Source organism: Bombus vancouverensis, chromosome 3 (assembly GCF_051014615.1).
Source record: "Bombus vancouverensis nearcticus chromosome 3, iyBomVanc1_principal, whole genome shotgun sequence".
Taxonomy (NCBI): Eukaryota; Metazoa; Arthropoda; class Insecta; order Hymenoptera; family Apidae; genus Bombus; species Bombus vancouverensis.
The window spans coordinates 6,682,119-6,702,978 of NC_134913.1; the positions used below are offsets into that span (position 1 = coordinate 6,682,119).

General features: G+C 29.3%; 1 protein-coding gene across 5 annotated transcripts in view; it reads right to left on the reverse strand.

The window, feature by feature from the left end:
- Positions 1-20,860, reverse strand: part of Tomosyn (syntaxin-binding protein tomosyn) — a 73,732-nt gene that overhangs the window by 51,689 nt on the left and 1,183 nt on the right. For all 5 annotated transcript variants that reach the window (XM_033349416.2, XM_033349422.2, XM_033349413.2 and 2 more), the window contains exons 2-4: positions 7,722-7,819; positions 4,631-4,813; positions 4,148-4,282 (exon numbers count right to left, since the gene is read on the reverse strand). In XM_033349416.2, coding sequence (XP_033205307.1) covers positions 4,148-4,282; positions 4,631-4,813; positions 7,722-7,819 — 416 coding nt within the window. The remainder of the gene's footprint in view (positions 1-4,147; positions 4,283-4,630; positions 4,814-7,721; positions 7,820-20,860) is intronic.

Below are 20,860 nucleotides of genomic sequence, written 5' to 3' on the forward strand. Positions count from 1 at the left end.
TTTCTTTTATATATGTGTATTTTATTTTCATTAGCAATCAGAATATAATGTATTCTATAGGCAAATATGGTATCTTAGAGAGCTGCTATTCTTAAATCTCGGTTATTTTTAATAACATATTTTAAAAATTCATTCTTCTATTTAATGATTTAACAAGAATATTCATTACTGACATTTTGTTTTCTTCCAACCTTAAGAACTTGCATCTTCTAATTTGCTATATATTTTAGTATTTTTTACGTTCAACCACTCTGAATTTACATACCGATGAATAGTAACAATTATCACTATGAGCTAAGCTATAAGCTATACGTTTATATCTATTAGAATTAAAATTATAAGCTATATAATATATTAAAGCAGCAATTCTTAATCTTTTGTTTAACAATCTTTCGTTGAATCACCCTCAAATAATTCTTTGTTATTGCAGGTCCCCAAGACATAGTTCAAAATTTTAATTTGTAATATATCTCAAATATGTATATTTAAAATACTCATTAATTGCTCATCATGAATAACTTACAAATTTGGCGAGAAGAGATTTAGTATAGATAAATAAATATGCATATTCCACAGATTAAGAACCGCTATATTAGAGCTATAATTAGAAGCTATGATAAAGCATTGTACATGTTTTTTTTCTTTAAAGAATATGATATTTACGATTAAAATAAATAAATAAATACTCCATAAGAGTAATAAAGATGAATTAAATCGTAAACTAATTTCTTAAACTCCGCAAAGTTGGCTGATTTGATGAAATTCTCGTACAAAACATTTTACTTTTTAACTTTACTTCCTAGTGTAAAGATACCTTTGTAATAACTTAAAGCAGACAGTTCAAAGATCGATCGATTTTAACAATAATTCCATGATCTTTTAATTTGATCGTCTAATATACTAACATCAATGATTCTACGTCCCACCACTTCCTTTTGTGTAAAATTTCTTTTGTCCTGTTTTACAATTTGATAATAAAGAAACAATTAATAATGTAAGACTCTGCTACTGGTAAGACTCTTCGTAAATATACTATACGACACACTGATACTTTAGTTGCACAAGATTTACAGTTAAATTCACATATGTATCGTATGCAATATGTTATATTTGATCTTGAAATCTGATTTTTACGAATGACATTATTTCCCATCCTTCTTGGATAATGAAGAGCCCTCTGAAAAATTTTACATAATCATTACTTATATTATATCGATCATTTTCTAAGTATATATTTCTAACAATTTGAATTTGTACACTCATGTTATTTTTCTATTTATATATGAACCCTCTCGTCTTTAAGTAAAATTTCAATGACCAAAAATTTTAAGATCGATCTTGTGTATATTATTATTCTTCATATTAATGTTCCCTTCATACATTCACACATTATACATATGCACACATTCTAGTATGACGTACTTATGATTGCAGATCAAATTCCTTAATTCTAATTTCACTCATCTTTTTCGAAATTACTCCAATTGGCATAAAGCGGCAACAGTTAAATTAACGCGCGTTATAAAATTTATTAATGTTAAAATATAGTTACCTTTCAAGAAATTATATTAATACACTGCATATTATGCGCTTATATATGAACTTTAATAATCTAAGAAAATTGTGTTTTGTTTCAAGTTAAATAATTAAATTTTCATTAGTTATTTAGTGTCTACTCAATATTAAATGTTTTTCTTAATTTTTCCGAAATTATTTATTTTTTATCGTATTATACCTACTTATATTCTTTCCAATATTCCAACAATAACGTAAGCTAAACGTAGATATTTATACGAAATGTAAAATAACACTTCTGTTTTACGTTGAAGTAATCAACACATTAACAAATTATTATATGCGTATAATAATTTTTCCATTCAATCATTTATACAATATATGTAATTGTTACAATTCAAAACTGCATATGAATAATTTTATGTACTTCATTTACGAGATATATATTTAATATTCGTATCATAAGTTGTCCGTTTAATATACAAGGTGGTCCATTTATTTATGTAAGGTCAGCTAAATATCTCTTTGAATTATGGTGATGCAAAAAATATTTTTTACGTAACGTGAATGGTACCAAAGGACTAATATTCGATAATATTATTAGAATATTATTAGAATATTAATAGATAAGAATATTTTTTTCCAGGGACATTTTTTCAGAGTTTTTATGATCTTCGACGTTTTTATTTGCATATAACTATATATATGTTTTATTGCATCATGTAACTTATTGAAAAATACGTTAAAAAATGTAAATAATATAACCCTGAAATGATCTGGATCTCCAGAAATTTTACGTAGAACTGTAATTTCTGGATTACAAGCTTTAGCCAAGACGCGACAATCGAGAGGCTATACATGTAGATAAATATGTTTAGTATCGCAATACTGATGATCCCTGACGGTTTGAAGTACTGGTCATTTTTATTCCATCATTGTGTCAACGTACAATTCACAATAAATTACTCGATGATATGATATTCATTTGTGGTGGAAGTAATCAGTGTTTAAGGGAAGCAATTTGAGCAAATTCGAGCAAAAACAATTTCCTGATCGTAATTCTCCATCGCATTATACATATGCAGAGGTGGTCAACAATTTTCATAAAATTGGTATTCCCGTGAAAAAACATGTGAGAACCAAAACTATTAGAAACGACAGAAATGAAAGAATTATTGTAGATACAGTTAACGAAAATCCACATGTGAGTCTAAGAAGACAATTTCAGCGTAAAAGTGGTATTTCCAAAACGGGCATAATATGGACGCTTCAAGAAGAAAGATTTCACCCGTATCATCTATCTTTACACTTTACAGGTTCTTCATGGAACAAATTTCGTAAATAGTATGCATTTTTCTCAGTGAGGTTTGCAGCAATATGAAAATTACCAATCATTTTTTAAAAGCGTAGATATTACTGTCTGACGAAGCATCTTTCGCCAACCATTATCAGTTGAATCTGACAAACATGCATTACTGGTAAATCAATGGATAAAGAAAAACTGTGGAGTGCAAATGTTTGGGCGGCATATTGAATAACCAAATAATTAGTCCTTATTTCATATATGATGTGCTATTAAATATCTGTCTAAGAATGTGATACTAGCATGATGATTGTCCGGCTTATTCTACTCTGCCATGCCAAACAAATTTTAAATTCAAAATGTCCAAATCGATGGATTGGTCGTAATGGAATTGTAGCATGATTATCGTGTTCGCCAGATCTTACACCTAGGTATGAGGGGCAGGGGGTTAAAACAAACAGTTTATAAAGATCAACCAACTACACAAGAGGATACGATGAACCGATTAGTTACAACTTGTACTGCTATTAATTCTGAAACAGCCGGAAGGTCATTATAATTGGTTATTGCTCGTTTCAAAGGATGTATGATCGTACAAGAACACTATTTTGAATATTTACGAAGATGATTACGTAAAGGAGAGTGTATGCTGTTTTGCACATTTTATGATCAAGTCTTCTAGATATTCTTAACGCGATAAAAAATATTTGCTTCACATTCTCAAGTTCAGGCGTCTTGGCCAAAGTCTGCGATCTCGATAGACATAAATAATATGTAAAACTTCAATTTTTGGAAATCGGTCATTTCAAGGTCACGTTATTATACATACCTGAACGTATTTTTTTTACCAACCACACGATGCAATAAATCAAAATATATATATAGTTGTATACATAAAAAATATCAATGACCTTGGAAGCTCTGAAGAATAACCTTGGGAAAAAATATTCTTGCTGGATATCGGTCCTTCGATACCATTCATATTTTTTGCATCATCACAATTCGAAGAGATGTTTAGGTAACTTTACTTAAATAATTTAATAAATTTAATAAAATAATTTAATAAAAAGACAAATTCTATCATAACCGCTTTTAGTGGGAAATCAAACTGTTCACTTCTAAATCGGAAAATAATCCAACTATCGGAATAAGTAAGAAAATATGTATAGGACTAAAGAAAAATAAAGACAGTTTGAAATAAGACGTACATAATTGCAAGTATATGTCGCTGCCGCTGTTTATTCTACACATGTACGTATGATACTGTTCATAGTTAGGTTATTAATCATATTTAGCTTAAACTACTTAGACAAACATTTGCGTACTTACACTTCGATAGCCTTGTTCCAATTAATTACATATCCAGAAAGAACAAACGTCTCGATATGAAGCACATGAATATTCCCCCGTTCCGTACCGACATATAACCATTTACTTTGTAGCGGTAAGTGGATGCATGTTATTCTGTTTGAAATAGAATGAATTATTCGTAATTATTTAGAAAAATCTTTCAAATATGAAAAAGATTTAAATATGTAACACGAAAGAATATATGAAATTTATTGTCTAATGATTAGTTGAAATAAGAATCTATTTGTTTTTAAAAGTAACGAGTTGCCAGTCATTTAAAAATAATACTCAGTAATAATTACTTCTATCATTTATATTTTATTTTTTCTCGTGTATTTTATATAACAACTGAAAACGGAATAAAAGGCAAAACTAATATCGTTGGTGAACTACTAACGTATGCAATAAGAAATACATCTATACTATGAAATGAAAATCAAAAATATAAATGAAAAGACTGACCTTTCTCTTTGAAATTTGAGACTCTGCACAACCTGTGGTATTTTCTGTCGGAAATTCCATAGATGCAAAGTGTCATCTGCAGTAGCGGAAACCAATGCTCCCTCGTTGATTAAAAACTGTAATTGTACCACTGCTGTACATCCTTCGTGTCTTACATGTGCATCTACACCTGGTCGACCCAAACTATTTTATCATGTTTTAGTTAAGGAAAATCAAAAATATCCATTTTACAAGCCTTTTTAATAAATTGTAAATGTATAATAAATTGTAAATAAACAATATTTTGTATTTATCTTATAAATTATGATTAGTAGATACATTTTATAATAAAACTCAATAAAACTCAAGACTAATTAGCATAGCATACTTTTTAAAGACAGTTGGGATAATTAATATAAACATAAATCTGAAACACATCTGGCAAATTTCATCGTTTCACATTGAATATTTGGTAAATTATTAACATTTAATATAGTATATATAAAATAGTATGAAGAACAGATTATCTATGAAACAAATTCCTACAATAATAAATTAGAAGATTTTCTATAAAATTTAACTTAAGCCCCTCGAGTGAAACATACCAAATATTGGGAAAAGCTATATAAAGGCGATGACAATGTGTACAATGCACAAATACAAATAGTACAAATGTAGGAGATAAAGACTCGTGGGACTAGGGAAGAACACGTTTCCCCTTCAACCTACTAATCAGCGAAAATGAACTAACTCGTCACTCGAGTTTGCCAATCTCTTGAACATGATAATTTTTGTTACGCCGGGCGACTCTCTACCTGGCCCAGGTCACACACCGCGGGCCAGACGGACACCAGATGTCCGCTCTTCCGTACGGCGTACCCTCAATAGCCTTAAGCATCCGTCATAAACCCGAGTCACTTGCCTGCAAAGGTCCTTTAAACAAAACAAACATCTGGTTCCGAGGAATTTCTAAACACTATTGTCTACCACGGCTGGACAAGGGAAAGTTGGTTTTTCTCACGCACGCTGCAACTTTCCTCCCACTAACCACTTTCTGTCGAGGGCAGTTAAGACCCTTCGTTTAACCAATTAAAAACGAAGCCTATTCCCTCACTCTCCTAAATAACATCGGTCCCGTGCGCTAGACACACCCATCCTTAGCTTTCCTCGGACACAGCATCGTCACTCAGCTTCACTTCTTCTACATCGTTGGAAAAGTCAACTACTAAGTATACGTTAATGCCCAACGGGGCAGTCTAAGCATAACGCGAGAGTCGGTCTCGGTATTGTCGAGCATACGTTTCCTCTCCTAAATATCTCATAGTGCTACGTCCACTAATACACTGAATCCACTTATAAGAGCCCTGCTCTAACGCACATATCTATCTTAGCTTCGTGCGACAAGTTGTTAATTATTTATTTCTCTACGTCAGTGTCATCTAAGTGTTGGAAGCATATAATTTATAATTCTGTGAATCACAGGGTTATACAACCTCAATCACCCCTATTATCTCAACGGAAATCAGGGGATCGATCAACTCGTGGTGTCGATTGTTATAATCGTAACGGGGATTTACGACCCCCGTTGACGTCTCTCCTTGCGATTACGTCTCCCCGCGACTGGTCGACTAAACAATTTTCGTATTTTGAAATCCCCTGCCTTTCTGTGTGCCGCTCCATTTCTATAAAAAGTAAATTACATCATACTTACATTTGCAAAAACTAAGACCGATTAAATAATCATTAATTTGTCGTTAATAATTACAATTCCGTAATTGTACAAACTTCTACAAGATAACTCAATTAATAAGTTAATTAACAGAAATAAACGAAATATATTGTAAATAAATGAAGTTATTCTCTGTATCTCTACATCATATCACTTCTAGCACACCATGCAATCATTGATTTTCTGCATTCTTCATACATGCACAATCGATTCTTTGTAGAAAGCGTTCAAAGATTTTATTGAGCAATAAAGCGCACCGTCAGATGAAAGTAGTTACTTTGTAGCAACTGCCTGTCTCGATAGCAACTAGGAAGCTTATCGAGCTGTGATGAGCATTCACTACATGGTAAATCTTTAGTCAGAATAGACCAATAAAAGCACCCACGTGAAAGAACACATGGTTGACGAACCATAAACCAACTGTACGGAGTAATTAATCCAATCAAATTGGATAACTTCACTCGATATGATTCTTTAACAATCTTATAGACATCTTAATAAATCACTAGAAACGTAAATGTAAGAGTTAATCAAACGACAAGATAATTTTCACAGAAAGAGATTCAAATGTCTCTTAATCATTTTGCCGTATGGATATCCCTTTTGCTATTTTCAAAATACATACGTAATACCTTAGTACTGTATGCCTTAGTACTATGTATACCTTAGTACTCTATGTTAATAGAGACATACCTATCCAAATTACAACTTCAACGTATTATGTCTGATTATGTTACGGAAAGATCCTTCACTACTTATATTTGATAATCTTCCGTTGTATTAAGGCTTTTTTATATGTACTTTATAATACAGTTTAAATAATGTTAAGAAACGCGCTATTTTTTTAAATATGTAAATATTTAACTTGCTGTTTACATTATAAAACACAATAAATGCCATTTATCTTGAAGAAAGTTTTAAATAATACATTTAGTACATTTACTAAACAAGAATACCATAATGCAATAAAAGTATAGTTTTGTGAAAAGAAATTTTATAAGAACATAAAAGCGAGTTATTTTTATTCTAGAATTCAAAAGTTACTCTTTACATTTTATAACAGATACCATTTGACCATGTATATTGTATATCATAAGATAGAAAATTTTAATTTAGCATTTGTTACTGATAGTATACGTTTCCTTTTTTAAACTCTTTCAAAGTTATTTTCAGAATAATTTATCGTAATCTTTGTAATTATCTATTATTAATATGGTCTGTTTTATAATTAATCTTCTATTTGGTCTTGTTAGGAATTTAATCATGTAGAAAGCTATACCTGATCGGGTCGTATACATTTTGTTATTACACTAGTAGATACTCCTCTCTTCTTTTCCTTTTACCTAGTTAAATTGATCATATTAAAACATTATGAAAGGATACATCCTAAGAGATCCAGATTTAGTGCCAATAGCAAGAAGTCTTTGAACTGGATCGAATGCCACTGCTGTCGGCTGATGTGGAAAGCCATGTCTGAATGTCTGAAACATAAAGGCATTTGTTTCAATTCATGTTTCCTGCTTTAGTCAACTGAAAGTCTATTCAACCCCACCAAGGGCTGCAGAACGATATAAGATAAAAGATAGCATTGTTTCTCTAGTCTCCAATGTATATATTTAACTTAGACTATACAAATATTCATACTATAATTTCAATACTGTTAATTCTGCATTTCATTTGTTTTTCATATCGACTATGTACTTTCAACGAATCTAACATTTAGTTTAAACCATTAGGACGTCTATATGATCAGTTACAAAAAAAATTCGAACACTGTATAATTTTAAATTTCTCAGCTATACATTTTCAATAAATGTACAAGGATCAATAAAAATATATTACATTATGTTACATTACACTATATAGATAACAGTGAAAAACTTATGAGTTATTATTTATTGTCATTCAAATATTAAAAGAAATACTAAAAAAGAGCGAACTTTATGTCACAAAAATTTCAGACACAAGATATACTGCCAGTGTTTATATTCAAGGTTTGTAAACAATGCTTCGTCCAACTCTGAACACGTCGGATTGCAAGTGTGCACTAACTTTGTTACCAATTTGTTCAGAATGAGCCGCAATAACCGATATACAAGTTTTGAAATACGATAATTAGTAATATTTCGCTACGAAAAGTATGGTAAAGAATGATTTAAAAAGCATTTGGAAGAAGAATAGAAACAAATCAGTAATGATTACTTAAAAAATACCTTATTTCCAGTATACTAAAACGTTTGCATCATGTCAATGGTATCACCATGACAAATATTCGTGAATAATCATTATTAGTTTTATATGTTTAATTGTTCAGTTCTATGTATATAATTAACATTAGTATCCGAAACTTCTTGACATAAAATATTAAGATTCATTCTTCTTCACTGTTTCTTTTAATATTTAGACAACAATAAGTAATAATTCAAAAGCGCTTTTCTACTGTTATCTATATAGAATAGTGTAATATAATGTAGTACATTTTTGTTGTTCCTTGTATATTTATTGAAAATATAGAGCTTAAAAATTAAAATTGTACAATGTCTGAGTCTTTTGTAATCCTTTTGTAACCGTAGTATTTCAAATTAATATTTTATAATTATAGATATAAGTTATAATATTTCAATTTTGATATAGTGTTTCTTTATATATGTACGTACAATGTAAAATTACCATGACAGAGTTATACCTAGTATGTGTGTAGCTGTGTGTATACAAAAGAGTACTTGTACAGAGTTTTGGGAAGGCATACAAAAGGTTTTGCAAAAAGAGAGTCTGATATTTTGTATAAATTTATACATTTCTTGAAAGTAATAAAACATAGCTAATCATCATAGATCCACATACTTCTTTAGATATATACTCCTTCGGTAAATAACATTTTATTTGTAAGTTTACCACAATATGCATCACAGACAAAACTCTTTGAGTATCCATAATCCACAGTAAAAAATTCAAAAGAATCAAATCTGGTAATCGAAATCGTCATTCTGTTGAATCTCTTCCTACCATCTATATATTATCAATTATCTGATTTAAATATTGTCAGATTGACATGTGTGTCGAATCTGAAATTTGATGTAATATCGAAAGGATTAATTTTAGAACCGATGTTGATTAGATATTTTTAATTCCCCTCGATGAGTACCTACGATAAGCTTTCAAAGTCTTCTTTTATAACATTCTGTACGAAGATTTAGACTGATAGGTACGAGATTATGTTGTGTTAGCGAATCACGATTTCCGGTCCAAGAAGTGAATAACGAAGGAAGTTGTTTTCTTAACTTTATCACTGATTCAGAGTACATACTAGTTATGCAATACCATGATACATGTATGATATGTACATATGTTTCTACATTCTGCCTCTCTTATATCGTACACCTTATATCTATCTCTATATCTATATCTCTAAATATATTTATTTACATATATTAATTTTTTATTTATTTATGTAGTATATTTACAACAAGAAATTCGATCGATTCACCAAGAAAAAAATTCGTTTTTCTTCTTTTTAAATACAAAGACAGCCTAGGAATATCCTTCAGAACATACTCATTAGAATCAAATCAACTTCCCACAGAGAGTTTTAATTTCTTTACAAAATGTTGTTCGTTAGTATTGGAATTGCTTCTTTCAGATGTTTCTGTCCTGTATACATTCGCCAATAGATTATCGATTATTGCTTTTATAATCATATACACATATTTTCGTCATTATTGTACTGCATTATTCTCGCAATTATACTGAGGAATGTATACATAATAACATTAAAAACCTCATGGAAAAACACATTCTTAGGAAATATGTAATAAAAATCTGTGACTAAATTGTATTTCATTTTCCTAATACACTTTAGAACATAATTTCCTTTAATCCATTTTGAAAAAAGGTATCTTTGTAATGTTTCAAATTTACTCTGTAAAATGTCGAAAATACAAAAGAAATGAATACCGAGAATTAACGCTGAAGGTAGAAAATAAGAACTGTAGACAATTTAATTGCCCGAAATTATCAACAGATATTGTCGTAGCTATGTAAATATAATTATCAATATCTGTAAATATAATTACAATTTTTAATATCTAATAATTGACGAGCAATGACGTATGCGGCTAATGGACAGAAGTGGCGATTAGATTGAAATTTGAAACTCTCTTAAACTTAAGAACCTATCGAACAGCGAATCGTAAGTACAGGGTGAACTAAAACTAAGAATAGGATTTAAAACATAAATAATTGTCTTATTTTATAACATGTTTGTACGATATTGCTAAATATTTAAAGCTTATAATAGTATGGAGTTTATGTATGAGAGTTAATAATATTTTTTATATACCCTCTGTTTACTGTCTAACAATGTCAGGTTCTTTCGATAGCATGTTTCATAACAATGTTTAATGTTTGAGTATTATATAATGTTCTAATATTCCAGTCTCTGCAAGAATGTTTTCCTTGAGCTCTTCAAGTGTACATGGTCTATTCACATGTACCTATTCCTTTAGATAGTCCCACAGAAAGTAATGGAAAGCCGAAAGATCGGGCGAACGTGGCGGCCGATAATGGACTTATCACTTTGATACTAAAAGTCTACTATTTTTATGCGTTGCTTCTCAGTGTAACTCATCATGATAAATCTCCTAAATCTCAGTTGTAACATATACGAACCTGTAACATGAAATCAAAAGAAGAATGAAGTTATTCTTTTCTCAAATCCTACTCTGAACTTTGGCCTACCCTGTAGAATAAGTAAGTATAAACTGGTACCAATACAACGCAACCCTTGTCCGTCACGACGCGACGATGTTCCCGTCAAATTAATGAAAAGCAATTGATTATTGAAATGATATGTGGTTATAAACGTGTAAAAATGATCGTGAGTTAATCGGATTAAAGATAATCACGAACTTAATATCATCGAATTGACATCAGACAGTCGAACCAAAGAATTCGTATTTGATAAAAACTATTTGAATATTGAATTACTAAGTTTGTAATTTCGATTTCTATTTATATTTTTTAGATAGGCGCAGCAAGAACAGATTTTGATATAGTAAATTCCCAGGGCAGAGAGTGAAGAGTAATGATTGGTTGGTCTAGTTCTAAAGGAACCCCCTACAAAAATAGCGAAGATAAAACGACTCAGTGTACAAGTGTGCATTCGCGATGAGCACTAAAAATGGGAACAAGTCTTTGAATTTCGGACAGCCTGGCTGTAATTAGGGTGCACGATGCTCTATTGTACAGAAAATTAAGATAAAGACTTCGCAGAATGTTTGGATGGCCGCAGGATAAGATGTTTCAAATTAAATGCTTGCCATCCGTGTTATCAGTAGCTTAATTTGTTGCTACGTCTGAATATTATCAAAAATTGTTTAGAAGATATAAGTTCATTATAAAAAAGATTTTGACTGTCCGAAAGAAGTATAGATTCTAATTATGAAAGTCTTTGAATAGAAAAATGTAATTGATGCTGATTTAATTACGGTCTAGTAAATTTTGTATAATATATGAAAATTTCAACTTAAATCTTATTTTATGTTTATTATCTAACAAATTGGATAAAGCGAAATAGACTAGTATATAAAAATCTTGAAATTTATTCGCTTAAATCCTACATCTTTTTAAGCATTCCGTGCTTTCAGTTCAAATTTGTTACATCAGATATACGTACATATAAAGCCGTAAAATAAAGTTGAATAATTCAATTATTTTTATTAAAATATTTTGTATAAATGGCATGAAACATTGCAAACATACCGATATAAATAATAGATATTTTCACCGCAGAAATCTGAAATTATCTACAATTGTATGTAGAAATGTATAACTCCATATAATTTCAATTTTATTTTTAATACATTTTCAATGCTTTCCATACAATTGTTAAAATACCTACTATTGGCTTAATACAAAACTCAAACAATATATAAGAGTTTATGGATGTTACTTTGTAATTGATTCCTTTAAAAAATGAAATAAAAGAACTATCCGTTATACGGATAAGAAACAAATTTGGGACAAAGTAGAGTTAGGATTAATCTGACGCCCTAAAAGACAGATATACGTTAAAATCGATTCTGATGCAGCACTACTGCCTTTCCACTGGTCATGAAAACTGCCCTCGTTCCATTTCAACGGAATGGAGAAGTAGGTTAAAATACAGCAATACGAAACTTATGAACACCCGCCATCCTTTATATCCGATTTTAACTTTCCGGAGGTGGTCTCTGGTCAATTTCCGACAGTTCGCGTGTTACAATCTTGCGAGCACATAGACATCGAACCTTAGCATCCAATGTACCCATATAAATTGGCATTCTATAGAATTATCAAAGCGTTATCAACCCAAAAGAAAAAAGATAAGTTTCGAAACTATGTTTCCTTGAAAATCGCACCTGCAAAATAATAGAAAGTTCAAAAGTTAAGAAGAAATAAAAATAAAATTTTATTGGTATAATATATCAATATATGTAATATTGAATTAATATTGAACTAGCTAACATATGAACGCAGCATTGCTTCGAAAAACAAACTTACTAGATACTATTACAGCAATAGTAACGTATTGTTAACGATCAGTTCAGTTACATATTTAATTATTAGATGATTAATTATTAAATTTAGTAAAATCCATAATACAAGATTTGAAATTGGTTATCATTTTATATGTATACAATATGGCACGATAATTCATATTTGATGTAGGTAACTTAAATTTAGATGTAATAGGATTTATTATTCTGAAAACTGTGCTCATTTTTTATGTATTTCTATCATATTTGAAGGGATGTAGGAAAATTGAGGACCATAGCAGGAATTGAACGCACAATATCTCACAGATATACTACAAATAATATAAACTATCCAGTCACCTGCCTTAAGGCCTAAATAATTTTTCCATAGTCCCTATTATGTTGAGACAAACTAAATCTCGCAACAATTATTTACATAATGTAATATCATATACTACCATTTTAAAGAAGAACAAGAAAGCAGATTATCGTATTAAGCTAATACAATAGTTTCATCTGTCGATTGTTTTTTGTTATTATCTTATATTATTTATATTATATTAACGATCTTACTAAGAACATTTTCTGTAATCAGAGGTCATTAATTGAACATTTGAGAGTTATAAAGCAGATAGACATTCAATTCGTGCAGCAAATTGTGTGCCTTACATTTTATATACTCCTGGATCATAAAAGTGCTTCTAATGAATGAACCATTGATTTAAAGATCTATATGTATTCTTGTGTAAGAAACTTGTTGATATTTTTATCGACAAAAGTATATATACTGCACTCATTACAATTTCCGGCAGATATTTGATACATAACAATGAAGTGTGATAATTCTATATAAAAATAACAGAACTTCAAACACGAAACGTATTACACATAATATGTTACACATTCATCATACTTTTATTGATCTGCTTTTAAATGTAATATTACTTTTTAAGCACTTTGATATGCTAAGCAAAGTGAGTCACGTAATTGAGAAGTTAAAAAAAAGCAATATACTACTAAGAAAATATATCTTATAAGTGTCTTTATTTACTGATAGAATAATACTGATTAAATTATAAGACATAAATTATAAATTTTCTTTGGTTAAATTATAAAACATTTAAATTACATATTTAAATAGCAAGCTGTAAGTATTTCATAAACTATTCAATTTTCGATATTTTGATACTTTTGTAGGGCATTCATACAGAAATGCATAGAAATTAATTAAAAATTCTGGTTTCTAAGGTCTTATGTTACTTTGAAACACACCATAATTTTGCATTTCACCATCGCATAAAGTTGCATTTTTGTAATAATTTATACATTACTGTGAAGACTTGTATGAGATAATTTCTCAGTAAGGGACACAGTACAATATGCATTTCTTAACGACACGATATTCTTATATCAACATGAATTACAATAGTCATGATATACATATAAATTAAGATAAATTTTATTCATAAATGGCCATGAATTATTTTTCCAATTTTTCTGTTCCACCTTCCTCTTCCTAGAATAGCACCAATGAATAAAAACCTAATCTGCATAGAATTTCCATGGTTTATTAGAAATCGAGATAGCTTTCCCGATTGTGTTGCATGTATATACTCAACTCAATTTAAATGGTTCAAATTTTGCTGTAGTATTCTACGGAACGATGAAAAACAGGTAGAAATTAATTTTATAAAGCCTACCAATCATGGTATGTACCTGTCCAAGGTTAAATATTTTCCGCGTAAATACGTTATGCAGTAACGTAGCTGTAATTCGTATTCCATAGGGACTGTATTTCAAAGTCTATTTGGAACATGCTTTTGTGTTTCATGTCACATATTTTGTCATAAGGTATGTATTTTAAGATATAGCAAAGAAATACTTCTCTATTTTATAAGAAATGTATTTTATAATATGTAATACATACATACCTATAAGTAATACTTGTGAATTGCACCGAAATACTTCAATTTGTCATGGACGTTTCATGGACAAAGAATACGTTTGACGATGGTTGATGTTTTTCCGCAGAGGAATGTATCGAGTCATTCATTACCAATCAAATTTAACAAAATATGGCTTCCAAGAGGTGTCACTACACCAAATATTTCGCTTTTTGTTAAATGGCATCCGCAGCCATTTCAGGGATATTCTAAAACTCTTATAATCTTATAATGCTCATTAATTCTACTAATTATAAGTGACTATAATTAGTCCTATCGCGTTCTGCGGTCGCAATATCTCTGAAATTAATTTTTGGTTTTTCTTTGTTTTCAAACTAAAAAAAAAATGTGCAATCGTAAAAAGTAAAATTTATTCTGTATAATTATATAAGTAAAAAAAACAGTTTACTTTTATGTTAAATATCGTACGTTTGATAAATTACGATTGTGTGGTTTAGGAATTCTAAGTTGGTTGGTCGAAAAATTGAAGAGAATTTCAGAAAAGCTTCACCAGAAAATCTTAGAAAAATACAATAATGGACTAAATTCATACGATATTATTAACTGCAGATCCCGTTATAGCACAGTATAGGAAAAAATTATAATAAAGAAAGCAAGTAACGACATAAATATTGCAGCCCTTAATAAAATCAGAAGGTCTGAATTAGACCGAAAGATGAATTTCTTCATACTTTTGACAATGAATCGATTATAAGTTATTTATTCATATTCAATATTATATATGAAATACGAAATAATATATCAATATATGAAATTTCTTTTAATAAACTATTATATGCACATTTCCTTCAGACTTGTTATCTATGGCACGACTCGTGTAACGATTACGCTTATATTTTATGTTTAATTATAAATCACTTAAAATATTTTGTTTAATTAACAAGAACAAATTAATCTTTTTATAGAAGTATTATTATTATCCAAACTTGATTGCAAAGATATTAACCGATGAATGCAATGAAATTTCTCATCTAAAAGCTTCTCTAACTAGATTAATCCATATAAGATGATTCTATCATATCGTACAATGCAGAGAAACAAGCTGTATCACGTAATTGGCATTTCTTGACGGCTATTGCTTACTCATCTATTTAGATGTCACAGTGCCCGCAAGACTGCCCGCGAATATTTAGACTATCACTACGTGACTGCTCGCTATTCTGTGCAATTGTTATGTAATTGAAATACAAAATTGCTTTTACTTTTTTCACTCATTGTAACTCGGGTCAGAAAAAATATTATCAGTTCAAAAGTATAGTCAGTAAATAGCGAAGTAAGTGATAAAAAATCTTTTACAAAATTTCATAATAGATACTGCGCATAAATATGAACTATATATCATAAATATTTCAGAAATAACGTTGTTTATATATTGTTAATACAGGCGTAAATAACAAAGCATTCATTTTGAATAATAGATATTATCATGTGAAATCACATAAATAAAACAATAGTTATATTTTTAAACACCTTCAAATCTAATAATATTCATCAACAGTGCAGTTTATATCTAAGACAGCTAAAAGAGTATAGTAAAGACACGATTCTCATAAGAGAAACAAAGGCGAAGACCAAAGATATACCAAAGATATATTTAATGTGTAAGACTGGTCAACATAACGTATGAACCACTTTTAGCAGTAAAGTGCAACATCAAAACTATTAAAAAACCTAAGATTCATGTACACTTATATCCTACTTGACTTTGTTTTGAAATTGTTACCAGTTTTGTACTGCAGTAACATGGAGTTGCTTATCTACAAGGAAGTGCACATTTAAAATAATTAGTGTAGACCTAAATAAAAGCTTTTAGTCGTCGTGTTATAATACCACTATTAAATTAAGTAATTTTTAATAAATCATAGAAAAAGTAATTTCTTTTAAATCTAATAATTGAATCAAATAATAAATTTTGATATAATTATAATTCCGTTAATCTAACACATAGCCTCCCCATGTCTAAAGTCTTTCAATCTTGTAAAAATTCAAATAATTATGTAGCATTGTATACAATTTAGTAGATTTAGCAGTGGAATCTTGATTTATTATTAAACATTACTATTGTACCTATAAAAATATAATAACTCGAGGACACAAGATAAATAAACGTTCCATCCCCAAATTTCTACTTTGTTTATTCATGAATAAGATCTGACATTGTAGCAAATTTAAAAATTTCTCTATATTCAAATTTTCGTAAAAAAACCAATTGCCTAATATAATTTTGAAATATCTCATTATCTATAATTATCTAAAATGTAAATTTCTATCTACCGTGAAATATAAGGATGTTAACTTAATAACATAATATAATAATATAATAATATAATAGTTTAATAACATAACTATTTTTCTCATTAATTGTATTAATAAAATAATATTTTACTAAATTAACATCGTAATGTAAGGCACTGTTATGTGCACTGTGAGAATAAAGTTACGATAGATCTACTATCTATATCATACCACAAATGTTATAGAAGCTTATTATACAATTTAAAAAATACAGTCTATTCACCGACATATATGAGAATCATAATGATCATATATGTATGTAACTATTTGAAACAATTTAAAGGACGTTTTAAAAAAAGACCTTCTTCTGAAACTATGTTAAAATCATTAGAACGTGTCGTTAAAATTTCTGAAATATATTTTCTCATCAACTCATAATTCTATATTTGTTTACAGAAGTCATACGGCTTTTAAATGTAAATCTTTATTTTAATAAAAAAATATCTTAACATTACACTTTCAATTAGTAACAGCAATTCCGACATGTAACATATGGTACATATGTAGAATTAATATATGTATGAACTTCTAAATTCATTTTCTTGCTTTCAAACCAAGCTTTTAAAAATACATACGCACTTTCGTGGGCAATATTGGAAAGTTTAAGAACTAAGCAATTAAGCTTACAGAATAGTGTATTGAATATTTTATATACTTTTGTGACAAAAGAAACCTACTTAACTGTTGAAAATCAATGGATTTATTCAATAATCTCTATTTATCATATCACCGCAGATTCAATAACTAAACAACGAACCATATGACTTATAATTGTATTTTTAAACATATATAATTACATATACGACCGATACGTAGGTAGATATATATGTAATGTATTGTTGCAAAATATTAATTTAGAGATTTGACCGAGATAAAAGAGATATTAGGATTAGGGAATGAAATGTGAAAGTATTTCGATTGTCCATCTTACGTAGTGACAATAAAATATGATTAAGAGACTGGTAACTTGTAGTGTTGAACAATTTGAAACATTGAAGTAAGAAATATTGAGAATAAGCGAAGAAATACAAGTAAGGGAAGATTCAAAGAGGCTTACTGAAATGATTGTAACGGGAGATGATATCGAGGGAACGTTAATCAAAATCAAGAACATGGTAAAATCGAAGAAAGAAACAAAAATCGAAGAGATCGACATAATGAAGCTACGACAGCTTCACGAAGAACTGAAGGAATTGAAATTAAATACAATAAACGAAAAGAAAGAACTAAAGGAAAGATTGAAGAATTATGTACAGAGGGAATTGGTAAAAAAGAGAGAAGATGGCATCACGCAACAAGTATTCTTGTATTTTTCCATTTTGTATCATCACTTTATTTTATTAGACATTATTTTATTGTTGCGTAAAAGACATTCCTGATCCCTCATTCAAAATCCCATTATATTACATATATTGATGTTATATCGTATTGTATCGATACATGATTATATGTATAATATTCTATTATGTTCAACGCCTCCTACTGAATTTTCATCTTACCAATGAACAGTTTATGTAGGTGACACGATTGTTTTTAAAGGCAGATAAACCGATATGCATGACGTAAAGGAATTCGTTTCGATACTGTTATCGACGCAGCGCATTGAATCTCGACCTGCACATGCTTCCATTAAAAGTAACCTCCTTTATACGTGTATGTGCATTTTGCAACATTTGTTGCGCTAGTTTAAACATCACTTTACTTCTTGAAGCATGAAATAAAGAAAACGATTTGCGGATTCGTATTAAAACTCAGGCACCGATGAAAATACCAGAAAAGAATGAAATATGTAGCAAAACACAAGCAGATCGCATTTATTTTGATTTAACGACAAACCGTATATTGATTTCCTTTGCTGAACGAAAGCCATAAAGCACCACGACGACAGGAAGCATTTATGGTTTGGCCATGCTTCCCACTTTGAAGAATTTTATTCAATACAAGAAACAATAACAAAAAAGCTGTAGAAATTTGCGAAAAACGTAATTCTTTCTTACACTGAAAAGGAATATATTAATCACTAAGCATGCCAACGTTTTAAATATTCTTCCATACTTTACAGCAGACGATAATTCACATATTTACTTAGATATGTTTTCTATCTTTTAGAATTCTTTACCATACATGAAAATGACATTTTTTTAAACATTAATACAATAAAATATATTAGATTGTTCTTTTCATCATAAAAGGAATCAACTAGGAACTATGAAAATGTAAGTCTGAAAATAACAATTGTACATTTATTCTTAACCTATCTATATTCTTTGGGTATTTCTCTATTGGTTAAAATGTTCTTGAAAAGGGTATGAGAAAATCGTTATTAACGCGCGCAATTTTTAATTCTAATTTTATGCTCCTGTCTTTCTTAAATCATTATAAGAGTACATATCTTTGTTTGTTGAAATGAAAGCAAAATTAGAATATATAATTCGAAGACCGTAGCAAGATTAATCATATCGTATAAGGAAATTTATATAGTATATGTAAGCGTAATTCTGTCTCTATCTACATAATCAGTTGGGCGTTTCTGTCGTCTCGTATAAAAACAAACTTGAATACATTAATCCAATGTTTCACGATTGATTACTTTTTATATATGAATTTATTGTAAACAAAAAAATGTTAAAAATTCCATCCTTTTAATAATAATCCTATGGAAACTATAATACGTGATAAATGGTTTATACGATGATAATTAATTTCACTTTCCACGAGTACTGGACAACACAACTTTTTTTACTGAATAATTATATTTATCTATATCTTAATAACTTGAATTTCATGCGCAAAGAAGGACATCTTATTTATTATTTTTATTATTTAATACGATGACAATACTAACAAATGATCTTCAAGAGATCTTGAAGACATAAGCATCAATGCTACTGAATAAAATTATTGCAAATCTATAATATTCAATCTCTCTCTCTCTCTCTCTCTCCCCTCTCTCTCTCCCCCTCTCTCTCCAGATTAAGATGCCAGATGATATAAATGCTATAATATAATACTAGTATAATAAAGTCAAAAAGCATCATTATATCCGTTTGGCAATTTCTCTTAAGTCACCTTCCACTTTTCTTTAAAAAGTTATATTTATTCGCACTATTAACAATTTTGAAATCAATATTCATATTTAACTACGTCACGTTGATATGCAACCCACCAATGTTACTCTGATAATGTATTACATGTACTTAGGATAAACTATCGCTAGATATGTATCGTGCAAGTGCATATCGTCACTTCTTTTGCATGGTGTAATCCTTTCTTACTTAGAACGTTAAGGTATTATAATCGATTAAAATCCCAAATGTATCTGTTGAATAAATATGCAATTATAAATATTCCGAAAAGATTAAAGATCACATTGTTCCTTTGAATTATTTGTAATTCGATTTGTATTGAAAATTCATAATAATCAATTTCTTAACTCCTACTAACTGATAATCGTAATTATAAACGAATCGAAATTTTTTATTTTGAAAAAGTTTTAGTACTTTAAGATAGTGCAAAGAATGTATCTTATACACGTCTACATTATTTTCCTTTCCTCATTTCTTTATTATAAAGTTCTAATTGATAGAACCTTATCATAATTCATATTATATCATAATATACAAAAAAATTCACGTTATTTCTAAACCAGAAATACTTTTGTACTTATTAGTATTTCATATATATATATACTTATATATGTCCATACATACGTATACACTAGACTTTATTCCTTTATAACCTGTATTCA